At 50.8% G+C, this 18,983-nt stretch overlaps 4 protein-coding genes across 4 annotated transcripts; 2 read left to right on the top strand and 2 right to left on the bottom strand.

Annotated features, from left to right (window-relative positions):
- Positions 1 to 133: 133 nt before the first annotated feature.
- Positions 134 to 5,985, bottom strand: L3040_000196 (uncharacterized protein; the record flags this gene model as incomplete). Its single annotated transcript, XM_066155053.1, has 6 exons — positions 134 to 330; positions 390 to 539; positions 591 to 4,773; positions 4,829 to 5,454; positions 5,509 to 5,597; positions 5,648 to 5,985. The coding sequence occupies 6 exons, from the start codon at positions 5,983 to 5,985 to the stop codon at positions 134 to 136; spliced, it is 5,583 nt and encodes a 1,860-aa protein (XP_066013114.1).
- Positions 5,986 to 8,322: 2,337 nt separating this feature from the next.
- Positions 8,323 to 9,384, bottom strand: L3040_000195 (uncharacterized protein; the record flags this gene model as incomplete). Its single annotated transcript, XM_007295220.1, has 1 exon — positions 8,323 to 9,384. One exon carries the CDS (start codon positions 9,382 to 9,384, stop codon positions 8,323 to 8,325), a length of 1,062 nt encoding a protein of 353 aa, XP_007295282.1.
- Positions 9,385 to 10,754: 1,370 nt separating this feature from the next.
- L3040_000194 (uncharacterized protein) lies at positions 10,755 to 12,423 on the top strand (the record flags this gene model as incomplete). The annotated part of the gene is made up of 8 exons (XM_007295219.2): positions 10,755 to 10,836; positions 10,924 to 11,009; positions 11,061 to 11,097; positions 11,164 to 11,208; positions 11,306 to 11,334; positions 11,396 to 11,423; positions 11,513 to 11,852; positions 11,925 to 12,423. 8 exons carry the CDS (start codon positions 10,755 to 10,757, stop codon positions 12,421 to 12,423), a joined length of 1,146 nt encoding a protein of 381 aa, XP_007295281.2.
- A 2,453-nt stretch (positions 12,424 to 14,876) lies between these two features.
- Positions 14,877 to 18,752, top strand: L3040_000193 (uncharacterized protein; the record flags this gene model as incomplete). The annotated part of the gene is made up of 2 exons (XM_066155052.1): positions 14,877 to 15,131; positions 15,183 to 18,752. The coding sequence occupies 2 exons, from the start codon at positions 14,877 to 14,879 to the stop codon at positions 18,750 to 18,752; spliced, it is 3,825 nt and encodes a 1,274-aa protein (XP_066013113.1).
- Positions 18,753 to 18,983: the final 231 nt, after the last annotated feature.

Below are 18,983 nucleotides of genomic sequence, written 5' to 3'. Positions count from 1 at the left end.
GAAAAACACCATAGTAGAAGCTCGTAAATACATAATGCGCCAAGGAAGCGCTGATGGCCGTGACATGAAGTCTGTTGGCCGAAAATCTTTGCTCAATCCTCCCAAGTTCTCCAAACTCTCAAATATCAGCACCCTATGATAGATGGAAAGCGCCCTGCCCTTCCTTGATGGCAGTCGTCATTCGGCGTCTCATAACTTCTAGATCGGTATAGTCAGGTAACTTCAAGTAGTTGACGCAGGTCATGACGCTGGGAAGGTAGTCATCCGACGTGTAAGGTGGCTCGCTTGGCTTGCAAACCACCGTGAACATGGGAGTCAGGGACTTGAAACCTGCAAACGTCGTTAACAAAGCACACTACTATACATAGGAGGTGGAAGGATGCTCCTACCTCCAATTGGAAGTTTAGGGCTGCCGGTAGTGAATTGCAAGAAGTCTCGCCGCTCAGGCAGCGTCAACTCGCTCATAGTCTGAAGCAAGTTTCTGACACTCTTGCTGTCCATGTTGAAGCCATGATCGGCCTTGATAGAATCCATGAGAGCTGGCAAAAGTTAGCAACATGACGGACAGTAAACAACTTTGAGGAACTTACTTTCAAGTGTCCAATCTTCTTCGATGCGACCAAACAGCATCACCAACTCATCGGGTGTGAACGCACTCAATGCAGTATATGGGAAGACTTGTGTGAATCCTGTTCTAAACGCATCGACTTGTCTCGCCACACCACTACCCAAAGTCATATCGATGACTCTGTCCAAGTAAAGTTGAACGTTGTCAATAGTTACCGAGATCGATGATCCATGGGGCAGCAAATCGATGGCGTAACCAGGAAGAGTGAAGTCAAGCCCCAAGTCATCGATTCTCATACCATCAATCGTTAGCGCCTCTGCGTTGGCTACTTTCTGAGCGGGGGTGAGATTGGGGTTCTCGTCGATGGCTTTCTTCGCAACGGCATACTTCTTGATCAACTTCAGGGACTTTGCCAACTGTGGGTCCACTGTCTTCACAGCTCCCAAAGAGGGAGGTACCGTCTTCGATTCGTCACCGATGCGGAAGAAAGTTGGGTTGAAGGAAACGTCGATGATTCTAGAATCAATCATCGATCTGGCAACGAACTTTCCGAGCATCTTGAAGATGTGCAGGATCCGCTTTCCATTCTCATTGGATGCCTGCTCCTCGCTCATGGGCGCAGGGAAAAGACCTCGGGTCCCAAAAGCATACTCGTCTGAATCACTGGTCTCCATCTCGCGCCAGAGCTTGAGCTTCTTCTTGGAGAACTCCTTTGAGACAGTTGAATAAAACTCCAAGGTCGGTCCGAGGCCGGTACCAACTTCGTCAAAATACTCGACCTCCAAGATACTCTGGGAAGCACCGTAAAGTTCCATGACTTTCAGGGCACTCTCCAAAATCTTGGATCGAGAGATTCGTACCTTTTGACGTTGCAAGCGGCCGAGAAAGGGGCGCTCGTCACGGTGACGATCACGGCGGGATTCATCGGCAGATTGGGCGTTTTGCCATCTGGTCATGGATCGAGCATATCCAAATGAAGTTGATTGCAGGAAGAGGTGTCGAGTCTCAAAAGGAAAGAGAAATGGGTAAAGGCGGGCCAGATCCTCACTCCAGCTTGGTAGGCAATTACTCGCAACGACGAGAGGCTCTTCGAGCTGTCTATTGAGCTTGGCGGTAAGCTTTGTGTTGACAAATTGCGAAAGTGGCTCGGCGTTGAGCTTCACGGTGTCCTTGTTCTCGGCCAGAACGTCATCCAGGTTCGCGTTCAGAGCATGTAGAATGTTGAGCAATCGAACGATGGATGATGTAGCCGGGTGCTTGTCCAAAGAGGCTGGAATACCAGATGCAGTTGTCTCTGTGCTAATCTCCGGAGCCTGTGTGAGGGAAGTAGGCTCAGGAGCTGGTGGGCCTGGGACGCGCTTGAAGCTGATTGGATGGACAGCCGACCAGACGCTTCTGCTGCTTCCATCATCGACAGTTGTGGAAGTGCTGTGGACCGCCCGGTAGATGGTCGTCTCGTTAGAAATAACCTTACCGTCAAGACTGAACTCGATGTGCCAGTCCTGAGGTATAGCTTGAATGGCAGCAGCATAAGACATTGGCCGAGACGATGTGCTGGGTGTGGTCAACGCTGCTTGCGCAGCTGCAGCTGGCAGTGCCGAGGCGCTGCGGGCATTGCTGCCTGGCATCTGCGATGGAGTACCGACTCTTTCTCCTGTCTCTTTGCGAGCGGTGACCTTGCCTCCAACGGCCACTTCGAGATTGACGGCCGTGGGGTCACCCAGAGGCTCATCTTCCATTTCTTCCTCCAAGTCTCCTACGATGGCATCTAGAGCAGCGCTATCCTCCATGTCCATGTCATCGTCCTCGGTCAGTTGTCGTTCGTCGGCACATTCCAGAGCTCTGGCCAGACTGTCCTCTTCTTGCAATGGGGGAGGGACTGGTGTTTCTGCCTGGGCTTGACGTCTGCTTGACCGCCGAGCACTGGTCTTCTCCTTGGGAGTGTTTGTGGAGGAAGGTCCACCAGCAGCTGCAAGTCCTGGAGCTGTCTTGGATTTCGACTTTCGAGAGCCTCGAGATGCGGGTGGAGGAGCGCTGGGCGTGGCAGCATTCGCCGACGTCAAACCTCGTTCCAGAAGACGGCTCGGAGCTGTACCAGCGTAAGGATTGGGCATGCCCGCGGCCGCAAGAGCAGCCAACGCATTCGTGATACCCTCTCTTCTCGATACTCTGGGTGGACGCTCTGAGAGACTGATTCTAGGACGGAGATAATCATCGAGAGCTTTGAATGTTGCAATAGCGTGGATAGACACCATGATATTTTGATACATCTTTGGGATCTCAGAGTCATCGCCTGCCACAAGCTTCAAGCGAATCTGCTTGGCTAACATCGATGCAGCACTGCTCCTGTTTCCATCAAAGGTATTCTGGTGAACAGTGAACACCTCAAAATGTTCCGAGCGACTTAACAGGTCTTGCAGCTTGTGAACGAGGATGCTGAAAGGTGTAGCAGGAGACTCGGCGCTGGTGGTCTTGGGCTTATTGGCAACAGTTCGACCCATGAAGACTTCCAGGAAGGCTGAGCGAGCACTGTTGCTGAGGTTCTCGTCCGGGTTGTTGAAAACTTCGAGCAACACTCGGACAACTTCGGAGTTGAGCAATTCAGCGCTGGTGACACTCTCCAAAACATCGCCATCAAATGACTCTGCAAGGGTACTGAAAAGCTTGATTCCATCACCTGGCTTGCCATGCAAGTAGTGAGCCTCGATGTCTGATGCCAGTTCTTGTAGGCTTGTTAAAATTTTAGTGGCTTCCTTCTTCAGGCCCTTGCTACTCTTCTCATTTTCGTGCACATCCAGAAATCTTTGGGCTCGCATGGCAATAAGCTGCTGCATGCTGGTGGCATCTGTGGGGAGAATTTGTGGTGGGCCGTCGAGAGACATCGTAGATCCCCGAGAACTAGGAGATGGACTGATATCATCTTGGTTATCATCGTGATCATTATCATTGTCATTGTCCTCGTCGTGATCCTCGTCCGAAGAATCGTCGTCATCGTCTCCCGGTACACGGCTGGCCTTCTGGGATATTCTCCCAGCCTTACTGGCTTCGCAAGGCTCCGCAACTTCGACAGGCTCCGCAACTTCGATAGGCGGAGGCTCTTCAGTCACAGGCTTGGTAACTTCTTGGATGGTAGCAATCTTTGCAATCTCTGTAATGACCCCCTCGCGATAGAACTGATAGCGGTAGATGTCATCAAGGCGAGCCAGCAATAATTCTGCTGCTTGGAGAGCATAGTTTACAAGACTGGAGTGGTCTTGCTGGGACAGGATTGCGGCTAGGAAAGAGGCGTATGGCACAGTTCGAAGTGCCTCCATCAAAATTTCTTGGTCGAGATTGGACAGCATCTTGATCTGCGCCGTCAATACCTTCTGTCGTACACTCAAGTTGACTGTGCTCGAAAATGCATCCGTTAACGTCGGGAAAAGGATAATAGCGAATCTCTTCACCTCGTCCTTGCATCCCTCGAGAAGTTCGAGTCGCTTCTCATTCGACGACTTCTTTCTAGAGCCCGATGAAGAAGCAGTAGCCGCAGCGGATGAAGCGTCGGTATCCAGGAGATCTTCGGCGGTCATGGCAGAATCTCTAGGCATTCCGGGCAGCAACTCACAAATGACGTTGAGTGTTTCAATGACTTGCTCACGGGGTCTGTGGATCAGGGCTTGCATAACCACGACGCTGTCTAGCTTCGACGATACATTTTCTGTAGCATCCGGAGGAGACACGCCGGTCAAGATTTGGTATAGCGTCTCAACAACGTTCATCTTGAATAGCTCTGCAGACAGTCTTGCACTGGCTTTGGCTGTGAACGCCAGCACTCTCAAGAATTGTGTGTGGATACTTGGCCCAATGAGATTTGTTGTGCCTGGTAATAACAGTCGGAGAATGGCCTTGAGCAGGTCGGTACTGACAAGCTCTTCTAGCTTGCTAGGGTGGTATCGGAAACTCTCTACAACTCGTGAGACACAAAGGGAGCCTTGTTCGACAACCTTTTGATCGTTTGAACTGAGCACGTTCAGCAATATTGGCATTACGTCCTTGATGATGCTGAAGGATTCCTCTGCGATGTTCCGGCAACAGTTAGCAGCGGTAGTCACAGCGCTTCTTTGTGTACTAGTGGGAAAGAAGTCAAGATATGTCAAGCAAGCAGTTAGACCTCCTTCACGAACAATGGCTGAGGGGTATTCGACTGAGATCTTCTCGAGGGTCTGGAATAGGAATGTTAGTCAATGCTCCAAGACTTAGCGGGCGGGGAAACCTTACGCTCAGGGCCTGCTCAGCCAAATCGATGAAGTGAATCTCCAATAGCTTCGCGCAGAGAACGGGAACAGCCCCTCCGTACACGACATTTGCGGTGCTAGCTGGTAAAGCTTCCATCAAATTTGCAATACAGCGACAGGCCAGGAGCATCATCTCTGGGTTCTCCTCTCCGAAATCAGAAGGCTGCATCAGTACAACAAGCTCTTTGACAAAGGCGTCGGGGGAGAAGTGTCCGGCAAGATTATCTTCCGTGGATACCAACAGAATTTCAGATAGTTCTTGGAGTGCGATTAACTGTACTGATGGGTCATCCTTTTGCTTCATATTGGTCAGAATATCCCGCAGTCTCGTAGAGACTCCAGACATCATGCCACTCAGAGCTCTCAATGTGCTCGACAATCCATGAGGAGGTCCTCCAGGGCCACCAAACCCTCCGAACGGGTCATCGTCGTCTTCTTCGTCGTAGTGATGGGCCATCTCTTCGTCTTCGTTATCATCGCTACCATCGTCGTCGCCAGGAGGAGGCGGAAGTTTGTCGTCTGGGGTGTGATCCGCGTTCTCGCCGTCCTTAGTGCCACTGACTGCCTTCTTCGATCGGCGAGCGGAGCTTGGGGTGGCCGTTGCATCTGCTTTTGCGTTCGTTAGGTGTGCCGCAGATGGTTTCGCCATGCGGAGTGACAAACCTTGACCACTCTTCTGTTTTCTGGATGACTTGCGTTTGGAGGAGCCCGAGACGGTCGAGGGGGGATCGTTGGATGGACCGGCAGAATCACTAGGAAATATTTAGCATTCAACGATGAGGTGTGCTAACAGGCTACCTACCCAGGACTAGACATAACCGCAGGAGTCTTTCCCTTTCGAAGGCGAGACGGAACAGATGCTTTAAGGGCAGGAGGTACAGAAGGTGCAGGGACTGCTGTATCTGACTCCACGACCTTCTGACGCTTGGTACGTCTACCCGATGATACCTTTGCTGGTGCCGGCTCGGGGACGGGACTGGTCTCTCTGGCGGGCGCCTTGCGCTTTCTCGCCGCCGATGTGGGCGGAGGGGGAGGTTGATTCGGAACGGGTGCGGAAGCTCCTGCAGAAGCAGCGGAAGATTCTGACGAGCTGGCTGCCTTGGACGCCGCTCTCGTGATTCTGCTATTTGAGAGAGGCATGAGTACTCTGATCAGCGGGCATGTATGTGTATGTATGAAGGTATGTGTGCGAGTTCGGGAGGAGGTTGACGTGGACCGTCGAAGAAAATGGTAGATGAATGGAAGGGTGGAAGGGTGGAAGGGTGGAAAGGTGGAAGGGTGGAAGGGTGGAAGGGTGGAAGGGTGAAGGATTGAAGAAGAGGAAGAGGGCGATGATTCAAATGCAAATGTACCTGGAGGTAGATGTGGATGCGGATGTGGGAGTGGGAGTGGGTGTGGGTGTGGTTCTAGTTGTAGTTGTAGTTGTGGTTGTAGCAGTGGTTGCGGTTGTGGTTCTGCCGGAGTTGCTAGCTGCTGCGGGAATCGAGCTGCGTGAATCCATTCGGTTCACGCCATCTAAGTCGGCAGGGCGTAGATGGGTGAGAAGAATGAAAAAAGGGGGGGGGGGAAGGGGGGAAGAGGGAATATGGGTGGTTGTTGTTGTTGTTGTTGTTGTTGTTGTATTGTGTATTGTGAGAGGTATGAGATGTATTATGGGGGAGAGGAGGGTCGATGATGATAATGTACGGACGGTACGGTACGGGGTCGGCACAGACTCAACGTGCTTCCTGTAAAGGAAGTTCAGTGCCAAAAGATTCGCTTGCGACCATGAGCCAGCCCTTCATTCAGCTCATTCAGCTCATTCACCTCATTCAGCTCATTCACCTCAATCAACTCGATCTCGTTCTCATTCTCGTTCTTATTTTCATTCGCCTTCCCCTTCCCCTTCCCCTACCCCTTCCCCTTCCCCTTCCCCTTCTCCCCGTCCGGACCCTGTCTCTGCTCTTAATTTAATACCCTCTCGCTCGATTATCGCCACGTTACCTCGACTCGTTATCGCAAATGACGTGGGCGCTTGCAAGTCACGCAAAGGCTTCTCTTCTCCAGATCAACAACCCTCCTTTGGACTTGATATACTTCTTACTTCTCCTTCTCCTTCTCCTTCTCCTTCTTCTTCTTCTTCTTCATCCCTCTGCTCAATGTTGATTTCGCCCTTCGTCCTTTTGTTCGGCTACCATCTGTCTTCATTAGCACTGTTGATTTGCTTGCTAGGCCTGAGTTTGCTTTCGAGGCGCCAGTTTCGCATCATACAGAGCCAAAGTCATCTAGCAGGGCCACTGTCTGTCTATCTATCATTCTTCTGGTGATCTGCGAACCTGTCACCATGGACTATTTGTCCATCTCGCTCTGTCCAGTTTCTGCAAACCTTGCTTTAATATTCGTCCAAGTCCAGGCATGGAACGGAATAACACGAACCATCTCCTTCTTTTACAACGGAAGTCGTGTCATTCATCTCCCCGGTCGCTTTGGCTGCCTGTACTGAACTGTTTCTCCCGATTTCCTTCAAGCTTCATTCCGATCTATCTCATCTCACAAATCTATAGCTTTGTCTTATGGGAGTCGAAGCTTTGCCAAGACGAGGACTATCCCCGGCCTTAATCTGTTCGAGGTGACACTACTGCCGTTCTTCCGAAATCTAGACAGAAGGGCGATTATCTCTCACAATTTGATGTTGCAACCAAGCACTAAGATTCGTGCTTTAGCACATCCCGAGTCTCCCAGTTCATTTTTGCCAAAGGCAGCCAGAGTATGGCCTTGAGTTCAAGACACCACTGTCCCCCTCTCAAGAATTTATTTTCACGCCAGATTGGACTTTTTTTTGGTACCGAGTTCCCTCGCACTCTCTTCGTTTTTTAATCGCTGTGGACTCCTCTACCCATTCTCGCAAAACTACGCACAAACTCCATCGTGCCATCCCTGATTTAGCATTACTGTGGGTTCAAATATCTACACGGCACTTGGCCTCTGCTCTTTGCAGCGGGAGACAAAATAATCCATGGCACAATATACTCACGGTTTGACGTGCAGAATTGCAGCCGCAGCTTCCGTGTTCCAAGCATGAAGCGGTCTTCCCATCGTCTTGAAGGACGTTCAACTCAACTCAACAGACCTCTCTAGTGTGACGTATCTTACTCTCCAATAGTTAACATAGCTTATTGTTCTATTCGCACTATAAGAACCACGGGTGCTCATCTCCCTGCTCTTACCCCAACAGAAGGGGCGGTTGAATGTGGCAGGCCGCTCTATCATGGAAATACTAATGAACAGACGAGCCCATTCACAGTGGTCTTTTCAGGCGGCAATTCTTACAGCTAAATACTCCTACCAATAACTGGATGGCATATCATCGTGTCTGCCCCAAACAAAATAGAAGATCTAGGTTGTGGTGCTCAGTAGGAATGTTCATATAGCAACTCAATCCTCAATGTTGGAGTTCTGTCTACTGATCGATATATCTACTGGTATCTGTCTAGACTTTTAGCTGATCAGTTTCGTAAGCAGTTTGCCTCGGTTTCCTCCACTGAACAGCCTCATCCACACCTGTGGCTGCTCCTCAATTTTTGCTTCCACAATCGTCTCCCCGGCACCCAGCACGATCCTTCCATCCGCGGCAGCACCAATCAGCTCGCCCAGAATCATCGGTACCTTCTCCATATAATCCAGCATGATGAATCCTCGAATGGTGAAGCGACCCGACACCAATTCGAACCAATTCTTCAACTTCATCGGCTCATCCGTGTTGTACTCACTCACGGCACCACAGACGGCGATTGTTCCATGTCTCTTGACCCTCGTCAGCATGACATCCAACACATGCCCGCCGACATTGTCAAAATACACATCAACCTCATCTGGCGTAGCAGCAATCAGGTCGGCCTCGAATGTGGGAGAGTTGTAGTTGACGCATGCATGAGCACCTAGCTCTTGCACCCATTTGCACTTCGCCTCAGAGCCTGCAATCCCGATCACACGCTTCGCCCCCAACAACTTCGCCGCGATCTGAATTGCCATGATCCCAGTTGCGCCTGCAGCAGCCGAGATCACGATGGTGTCGCCAGCTTTGGCCTCGCCGGCATAGTACAGGCCAGTGTACGCAGCCAGTCCTGATGCGCCGAAAGCACCCAGGTAGTGCGTGACCGAGAGTCCATTAGGTAAGGGTGGCAATGGTTGACAAGTTGCTGCATCCAGAATCACACGCTCGCTCCAAGTACCTAGGTGGAAGTTGCAGACCAAATCCCCAACCTTGTAGGTTGGAGAAAGGGACTCGAGGACGGTACCAATGACTCCTGAGCGCATGGGAGAGCCGAGGGGGACAGTAGGCACGTAGAAACGCTCGGGCGCCACCGTACTCTGAATAAAGTTCCTCAGGCCAGTATCGTTGGAGAAATATTCAACTTTACAGAGAATTTGTCCGTCCTTCAAGACCGGCAGTTCAGTGGTCTGGAGCTTGAAAGTTGCACCAGGGCCAGAAAGGACTGGGGCCCCTGTAGGCTTGGACGCCAGGATCCATTGCTTCGTCGTGTGAGTAAGGGAGGACATATTGAGATCCGCAAAGAGACAGCAACAAAAGCAAAAAAAGGTATGTACTTGCTGGGGCCATTGAGATAGGTAGATGTCCGGGTACTTATACTTACTATCGTCGAGGGGATCCTTACTGTACTGTACCGGTATTCAAAGACAGCTTCCCCGGCTGCGATCAAAACCCTGGACACTTCCCCACCACTCTGCAGCTTTGAAATTAACCAAGCCCACGGCCAAAATACATACGGAATTATCAGACCCATCAGCCTCTTTAACATGAATCTTGCCAAGTTCTGACTCATTACGAATAAGTCGGTACTCATCAAGTGTTTTTGTTTACTCATTTCTGGAGGCTAGCCTTTCTAGACCCCTAATATCTACTTGCATGCAGTTTGATGTTCGGGTGAAGCTTAGAGAAGCTTACTGTAAGTCTGTAATCGTCAGAATTAGAGGGATCTTTCAAAAATCCGGGCCCGTATCGGAAGGGAGGGAGATTGATCTCGCAGTCAGAGGAACCTAAGTTTACTTACTCGTCTAGCGCGTGTCGATCCAGCAAAACTCTATCAAGATCGTCAAGGACTCGACTCGACCGTTCAAAACAGAACATACTACTAATCTGAAAGGATGAAATTATGAAAGCAGGCCCACCTAAGCGAGCCGACGATAACCTTAGAAGGGACTGCCGGCCGGGTCAATTAAGCGAGGCACGGATACAACAAACGACGCAATTTTCTCAAGCCCACCTGGAGGCGTGGCGACCTCGATCCATGAAAGGAGTGTGCATGTAGCCATGTACTTCTACGAAAGACTGGAAATTTCCAAGACGAGACGGCACAGGATATCTGTGAAACGGCTGGATGCTAGGCATTTCTCTGTACCTGGCTCGATCTCCTGCAGTCCATCGTCGTCTCGCGGATGCTCGCCTGGTCGCTGATATTATGCAGTAGAAGGGACGAACTTCTTCTTTGTCGATCATCTGTCAGAAAGGCAGCAAGGAACATGACAAGTACTGGGCGGGGTGTTCGGGTCAGTTCTGCAGTTGGCATAGAACACAGCCAACCAGCCAACCAACCAACCAGCCAGCCAGGTAGGCCTGATTCGCAGATAATTGGAGCAATACTGGGGCATAACAAGCCGCTAGAAGACTATCTATTATTTTTCTTGCTCAGATCGACAACCAGTGTTGGGAATGTGGATATTGACGCGGCTCGGAATCGAGACTGGCAAAACCGACAGAGTAGGCGCCGAGGAAAACACGATAAATTGACAAGCTAGTGTGTCTATCTTCTTCAACCCTCTTCACGGCATGTTTATATTCGGCCTTCTTCTGGCTTCCATTTCTCTTTCTGTTGCCTTTCTTTTTTCACTGTTCTTTACTAACAGGAAACATGGCTGTTCAAGAGGTCTTTTTTCCAGTTTTGAATTTTGTACGGGCTGAGATTATTGTCAATGCCTTTGTGGTTCTTATTGGTAAGTTGAGTGCTCCGTGACTGCCATTGAGGTGCCGGCAGCCGCATCAGAGTATACTTACTGGACTTGAACTGACGTATCGCGAAGTGTTTCTGGTGGTCGGTTTGAGAATCGTAGGACGCCTCATTGGCCCAGGATGTGGCTTGGATGACTGGATGGTCGTTGTCGCAACGGTTTGTTTTCGGAAATCAGTTGAAGGGCCTGGCCGACTAATGTTTCTGAAGCCACTCGGCGTTGCTATGTTGGTGTTCCAGGGTCTTTGTAAGTCTATCACTACTATGAGTAGATCCTCCGAGAAGAGAACCGAGAACTGACGCAGAATTCCAGTTGCTACGACAGGAAATGGCTGGCCTTTGCCTCAACACCCGGAACGTAAGTTGTCCTCTAGGAGAGGGAATCTCTGCTTTACCTTCTATACGTGTTTCTTTGTGAAAGGCATCAACTCAAACTGTCAAACTGACTCTCTCAGTTGCGTCCAATATACCCTACATTCTCGAGGTAGGACTACGACTTCCTCTTCTAATTCTTCTTCTGTATCTAGAAGTCTAACACCTCCCAGTTGACATTTATAATGCAAATCATCTACGGTACGTAATCGAGGAGCCCATGTTTCTCTATTCCGGAATGTCTCTCTATCCCAGAGCCTTTCCTGATCAGGCAATTACTGACCCTACAGTCACTCTCCTCGCCTCCGTCAAAGCCAGCATGCTCTTCTTCTTCCTCCGCATCTTCCCCTCCGTCTTCATGAAGAGAGCATCCTATACCCTGCTTGGCGCCGTCTTTCTCTGGTGGGTATCCTATCTCTCCGCCTGTATCTTTCTCTGCAACCCCGTATCCGCACAGTGGACGGGGCAGGGGAAGTGTGGACTCTACCTACCCATGATCCAATCGCTGATTGCGACGAACGCGATCGGTGATCTGATCATCATGGCAGTGCCCATGAAAAGTATCTGGGAGTTGCAGACGAGAAGGACCGACAAGATCGGAATCATCTCCTGCTTCTCACTGTGTCTCGCGTAAGTCTCCTAGATCTGTCTCCCTGGAGCGAAAAGAGAGCCGTACTGAGATGAGGAACCGGGTGTCATCAGCTGTGTCGTCTGCGCCGTCTTCCGCCTGATCTACATCTCCACGGTCGACCTCAAGGGCAACATCACGGGAACCATGCCCACCACCGTCTTCCTCTTCGTCCTCGAGCCGAACCTCGCCATCCTCTGCGTCAGCATCCCCATGCTGCGACCCTTCTACGCCATGTACCGGCGCCGCATGGGCGGCACGTCTCGCCTCGACGACTCCTCGCAGGAGACTTCCAACACGGGTGTGGGTCACGCGAAGTATGCCGGTCGAGCAGGGCTAGGTGGGAAGGGGAAGAAGGCACCTGCGGACGCGGGCACTCTGAGTTCCTGGGAGATGGAGGATTACTACGGGGGCGGGCACAAGAACGATACGACGGCAACGGCGTGTGGAGCAGGTGATGAGAGCGGGAGCGACAAGAACCTGACGGCGGTGTCCACGAGCCCTGTGCCCAGAGGCATGATCGGGGTGGAGATCAAGATTTCGGCGAAGAACGAGAGCAGGTATGCACGCTAGAAGTAATCGCGCGTCGTGCGCTTTGGAATTAGAGCTTAGACCAGACCCCGGATTGGAAAAGTAGCAAAATGTATGTATAAGCAGCTAGACTAAAGACGATTGATATGGCCATGTTCGAGGCCCTGTCGCTACATATCTATCCTCGTCAAGCCCTTGGAGAGGTCGATCGAGCCTACTCACCTTTTTCACTCACCCACGCACGGCCTTGGGGGAAAACAAAAAAAAAAGGGGGGGTGGGGGGGGTGGAATCCCCCCCGCGAAACGCACAAAAACCCGACACGATTCGATGTACAGCCGCGAAACGAGAAATAGGCGCACCTGCTCCTGAAACGCCACCCTTTCCTGTCTTTCTGCTTTCCTGTCCGAACGCCCACGCTCACGCGCTTATCAAGTGGTGGGAGAAGGGAAGGGAAGGGAAGAGAAGAGAAGCGAAGAGAAGAGAAAAGAAGAGAAAGCGAAGAGGAAGAGAAGAGCCCACTAACACTAACACCAGCACTGGCACTGGCACTGGCACTGGCACTGGCACTGGCACTGGCACACACCCCAGCCGCATGCTGGCCTTACTTGCTATGAATGACAGCGTAACAGCGTGAGATACGGTACTCGTATAGCGATCGCTTGTCGCCCGCGCCCGCCGTTGGGCCGTGCAAGTGCAAGTGCAAGTGCAAGGTTGGGAAAACTTACTTACTTATCTGCGTGCCTGTCTGCCTGTCTCTCTCTCTCTCTCTCTCTCTCTCTTCGCTGACTGAGACACGTAGATAAGTAAACGATATATGTATATATATATATGCAGTCCCCTTACTTGCTGCGATGAGTCGCGGGGGCTGCAGGATGGTCCGCTGGAGGGGTGGGTTCCTGGGGTGGGTGGATCCCGGTGGGCTGCGAGATACGTACCTAGTAGGTACCGGTAGATGGCATTTGCTTGTCGTGCATTGTTGTTAGCCGAGGGAGCGGGTGGGGATCAATAAAGGGGGAGGGAAAGGAGGCTAACTTGTAAGCGAGGAGGCGATGCTTCCGGTACTCGGCCTGCATGTTGGGTGAATACCGGTGGTTGAGTGACTTTGGATTGAAATTCGCCTGAGAAAATCAGAGCGTAGTTTGACATGTTGGACATTTGATATTCCCATGTTCCCAGATCCATTTGGGACCCGGACCCAGATCAATTGGGGAGATTTAACGAATTCGACACGTGTGACATGAAAAAGGTTGCGCGACCTTTTCGACTATCCCATTGTCTGAAGCCATCTCGGACATTCTTGGTTTTGCGACATGCAACAAAACACCACAAGGCTGACCATCTCACATCAACTCCTCTTAGCTTTCCCAGAATATCTGCGAAGAATGCATCACTTAGGGCAGATTAGACGTCAGGAAATTCAAGATCTACATTTTCTGGAAGCCGGCTTCTGATATTCCCGGCACCGGGGTATACATTGCTAAGCCACCAGCACCCGAAGCAAAAGATCCAAAGATCGAGTTCTCGTCTTCGCTAGCAACAGCTTTTTCGTTTCTGGCCGAGAGAAGTCTGATATGCCCCTGGTGTGATGTAGCCTATACGTGATCGGATATGACTTGGAAGGGAGTACCCGATTGACTCGTCAGCATTGTGATGGTCTGGTATCGATTGCAGTATATTCTACTCGTCACAAGCTAGCGTTCCCTTTCCCGATATTGATGTTCGTATACTCAAATAACTCAGCTACGGAGAATCTCTCCGAGTCCTGTCTCCCGAGGTCAAAGGCTAATCATGCTTGATTGTTGGACATGGTAACACGATCTTCGGAGGTCCTAGATTGAACATAGTTGCACCACCCAAGCCGAGTATTGTTGATCCGCTGGTGACCAATATATCCTACTGTATACAGAGTAGAGGGGTATTCGGACATTTAAAGCTCGGATGCAGTAGACAAGGAAAAGTCTTGTGTGAAAGCAAAAATCCTGTCTAAACTATCAGAATTCCCGCCAGAGAGATAGACGGGATCGTCTGCCTCCAATTACCAAAACGGAGCGGCTGATTATAGCCCGTTCGCCACTGTGGTGAAATACGTGATAGGCAACAAAATAACGGTTGTTAGGATGTCATGTAGAAGAAGAAGAATAGAAGAAGAATAGAATGTATATGCTTCGTATAATCGACATTCTTTATCGGAAAATAGAAAGTGACATGGGGCCGGATCCAGGCACCAGATCACGGGGCCGACGGTTAATGTCCGAGCGCAATGACGATGTTTCGTTTGCGACCATGAACAGGGAAAGCTTGCCTTGCATCAGTCAACATCACCTATAACAACAACAACAAAAACTATTTCCAAACCAAAGACTCCCTCGCTCTCCCCCACAACTCACTTCATCCATCCCTACATGGTCGCCGAGGACCGAATAGAGACCCCATATAGTCTGCGATATCCTACGGAAAGAAACAATAATCTGCGATACGGGGCAACGCTTACAACATGGGGTTGAGGCATTGGGCCTTTGCCGCCACCGGCCTGCTTGCTTTAGGAACTAGCGAGCCGTTCACTCCGAAGCACGAAGCTGGACGATGTGCGATTCGAGGGAACTGCGGTGGCAACAGCTTCTTCTCTCCTCCTCTGCCCTGCGTGGACAATAGCCTGGCGACGGATCCCGAGGACAATGTGAGGGAACAGCTAGTAGAGATGTGCGGGCCCAAATGGGAGACTGGCCCAGTGTGCTGTGAGAAAGGCCAGGCAAGTCAAAATGCTGTACGTGTCGGAGGTGGATCTGATATTCTATTATAGCTTGATACGCTGGCCGAGAACCTGCAAAAGGCACAGAGCTTCATCGCAGAATGCCCGGCTTGCAAGAATAACTTCTACAACATCTTCTGTACTTTCACTTGCTCTCCGGACCAGTCCTTGTTCATCAACGTAACACAAACCGAGCAGAATTCGGAGGGTAAGTTGAAAGTTACAGAGCTGGACCAACTTATATCGGACAAGTATGGTTCAGGGTTCTACGACAGCTGCAAAGATGTCAAGTTTGGGGCAACCAACAATAATGCAATGGCCTTCATTGGAGGAGGCGCAAAAAACTACCCGGATTTCTTGAAGTTCTTGGGCAAGAAGTCTATCCTCGGCTCGCCATTTCAAATCAACTTCCCCAGGCCCGGCGACTATCCAGAGAAGGATATGAGGCCACTTGGTATGGATCCAATAGCTTGTAACGATGAGAGACCGGAGTTTAGATGTCCGTGTGTGGATTGCCCTGCTGTATGCCCGGAGTTGCCCGCATTAGCAGATTCCGGTTCATGCCACGTGGGGATGGTTCCATGTCTATCCTTCGGAGCTATCCTTACATATAGCGTCCTCATCCTGCTTCTTGCTACTGCGGTTTCTGGGCACATTGCGTGGGCAAAGCACTCGAGAAGGAGGAGTGAGCGCTTGCGACTCCTCCAAGATGCATCCCCGAGTGATGACGAAGACGAAGGGGATATGGTCCACAACGGGGCAATGTACGACAGGCCACAGAGGAGTTACAAGATCAACTCAATCTGCGATAGCGCATTCAGCCACTTGGGCTTTACGGCTGCTAGCTTCCCTGGTATCACTATCGGCCTTAGCATTCTCATTGTTGGACTTCTGAGCATAGGCTGGGCTCGGTTTGAAATCGAGAGAGATCCCGCTCGGTTGTGGGTCAGCCCGACATCAGCTGCAGCAGAGGAGAAGAGCTTTTTCGATGCCAACTTCGGCCCATTTTATCGTGCCGAGCAGGTGTTCTTGGTCAACGAGACCGACTCAAATGTGACGAGCCCAGTCTTGAGTTACGAGACTCTCAAATGGTGGATCGATGTGGAAAAGAGGATCGGTAGTTTGAAAGGTGCAAAGTACAATGCTACACTTGACGATGTGTGCTTCAAGCCCATCGGGGACGCATGTGTAGTCCAATCAGTAGCTGCATACTTCGGAAACGACATCAGCACCGTTACCGAACAGACATGGAAGAAGCAGCTCCACAAATGTGTCAATTCTCCCGTCGATTGCCTTCCCGATTTCCAGCAGCCAATCGACCCTACGATGATCCTTGGCGGCTTGCAGGGAAAAGGCGATGCCGCTGATTCGCCCGCGATGATAGTCACTTGGGTCGTTAAGAACTATGCTGAAGGGTCCCCTGAAGTCGAAAAAGCCATGGATTGGGAGCAGTCTTTGAAAGATACCCTCGTCAAGCTTCAGGATGAAGCTTCCAATAGGGGACTGCGATTGTCCTTCTCAACTGAGATCAGCTTGGAACAGGAGCTCAACAAATCCACCAATACGGATGCCAATATTGTGATCATAAGCTACATCATCATGTTCTTCTACGCTTCCCTCGCTCTCGGATCTACGACTCTGTCAGTACGATCTATTTTGCGGAACCCGGCAGCCTCTTTGGTTGAGTCCAAGTTCACGCTGGGGGTTGTAGGCATTGTGATTGTGTTAATGTCCATCTCCGCCTCCGTCGGCCTTTTCTCCGCAGCTGGAATCAGGGTCACTCTTATCATCGCGGAGGTTATTCCATTCATCGTACTGGCAGTCGGTGTGGATAACATTTTCTTGATTGTCCATGAATTTGAAAGAGTCAATGTCAGCCACCCAGATGAAATGGTTGAATTTAGAATCGCTAAAGCACTGGGACGCATGGGGCCATCTATCTTGCTCTCTGCGGTCACAGAGACGATTGCGTTCTCGTTAGGTGCTTTTGTGGGCATGCCTGCTGTACGCAATTTCGCTATATATGCCGCGGGCGCCGTCTTTATCAACGCCCTTCTTCAGGTGACTATGTTCATCTCCGTACTTACTCTAAACCAAAAGCGCGTTGAAGACCGTCGGGCAGACTGCATTCCTTGCATCCAAATCAAGAGTGCTGGGGTCCATCTCCCCTCTACTGGAAACGGGTACATGAGGCCATACGAGGGTCAGGAGGAAGGCACTCTTCAACGATTCATCCGAAAGACTTACGCTCCGACTCTGCTGGATAAAAAAGTTAAAATGGCCGTGGTTGTCATATTCTTGGGCATCTTCACCGCCGGGGTCTCATTGATTCCAGAAGTGGCGCTAGGTCTCGACCAACGAGTTGCCATTCCGGATGACTCCTATCTGATCCCTTATTTCAATGATCTTTACGATTATTTTGATTCTGGACCTCCCGTCTACTTCGTCACCCGAGAGCTGAATGTCACGGAGAGATTGCACCAGCAGCAACTTTGTTCCCGGTTCAGCACTTGCGAGCAGGATTCACTCGTCAATATACTGGAGGGCGAGCGCAAGCGATCTAACGTTTCTTACATTGCTTCTACTCCTGCAAGTTGGATCGACGACTACTTCCGCTGGCTAGACCCCAATCTCGCAGAGTGCTGTGTGGAGAACGGCAAAACATGCTTCGAGGATCGCGACCCTCCCTGGAATGTCACCCTCTACGGTATGCCCGAAGGCCAAGAATTTATGCACTACCTAGAGAAATGGATACAAGCGCCCTCCGATGTAGATTGCCCGTTAGGCGGAAAAGCAGCATACAGCACTTCCTTAGTCATTGACTCAAACAGGGAGACTATACCTGCAAGCAGTTTCCGTAGTGCACACACCTCGCTCCGCAGCCAGGAGGCATTCATCAAAGCATATGCCTCTGCCCGCAGAATCGCAGACGGGCTGAGCAAGAACGGCGTCGAAGTCTTCCCTTATAGCGTCTTCTACATCTTCTTCGACCAATACGCCACTATCGTTCGCCTCACAGCGACGCTGCTCGGCTCAGCACTAGCCCTCATTCTTGCTATCTCCTCCATCCTGCTCGGCTCCGTGTGGACTGGCGCCGTTGTCACAGCTACAGTGATCATGATAGTCGTCGATATCATCGGCACCATGGCCGTTTTCAACGTCTCGCTCAACGCCGTCAGTCTCGTCAACCTGATCATCTGCGTCGGCATTGGCGTCGAGTTTTGCGCACATATCGCACGCGCATTCATGTTTCCATCTCGCGCCGTCATGGAGCGCGCTAAGAACAAGTTCCGTGGCCGGGATGCCCGCGCCTGGACAGCTCTCGTCAACGTCGGAGGCTCCGTCTTCTCCGGTATCACTATCACGAAGCTCCTGGGAGTCTCCGTGCTGGCGTTTACGCGGAGCAAAATCTTTGAGATATACTACTTCAGGATATGGTTGGCACTGGTGGTTTTTGCTGCTACGCATGCGTTGATCTTCCTGCCAGTGGCTCTGAGTCTGTTGGGAGGCGAGGGATATATGGACCCCGAGTCTGAGGGAGGGTTAGAGGAGGATTTGGCGAGTCGCCGGTATAGAGCGCTGTTGCCGGAGGATGAAGATGATTCTGATGACGATTACTAAAGGACACTCGTTTGATTATTTGGGAAATTGGACTACTGTAAGCAAACAAAGCAGGCGTTTAGCATGGAATGGAATATACCAAGCCGGCGACAATTTTTTTTCTCAAGCGTTCGAATAAATCTATGGCGGCGGTTTAATCGCCATCAGGCGACGAGGTGTGTATGTATACTTTCTTTTTTCTTCAATGGATTAAAATTAAGGTATCGCTACGCTCTGCTCGGTGGCAGCTAC

Source organism: Drepanopeziza brunnea (genome assembly GCF_022702325.1).
Source record: "Drepanopeziza brunnea f. sp. 'multigermtubi' strain 214-2 chromosome Unknown ctg1, whole genome shotgun sequence".
NCBI classification, from domain to species: domain Eukaryota; kingdom Fungi; phylum Ascomycota; class Leotiomycetes; order Helotiales; family Drepanopezizaceae; genus Drepanopeziza; species Drepanopeziza brunnea.
The sequence above is the reverse complement of the archived record's forward strand: the minus strand, read 5'-3'. Positions and strand labels throughout refer to the sequence as shown.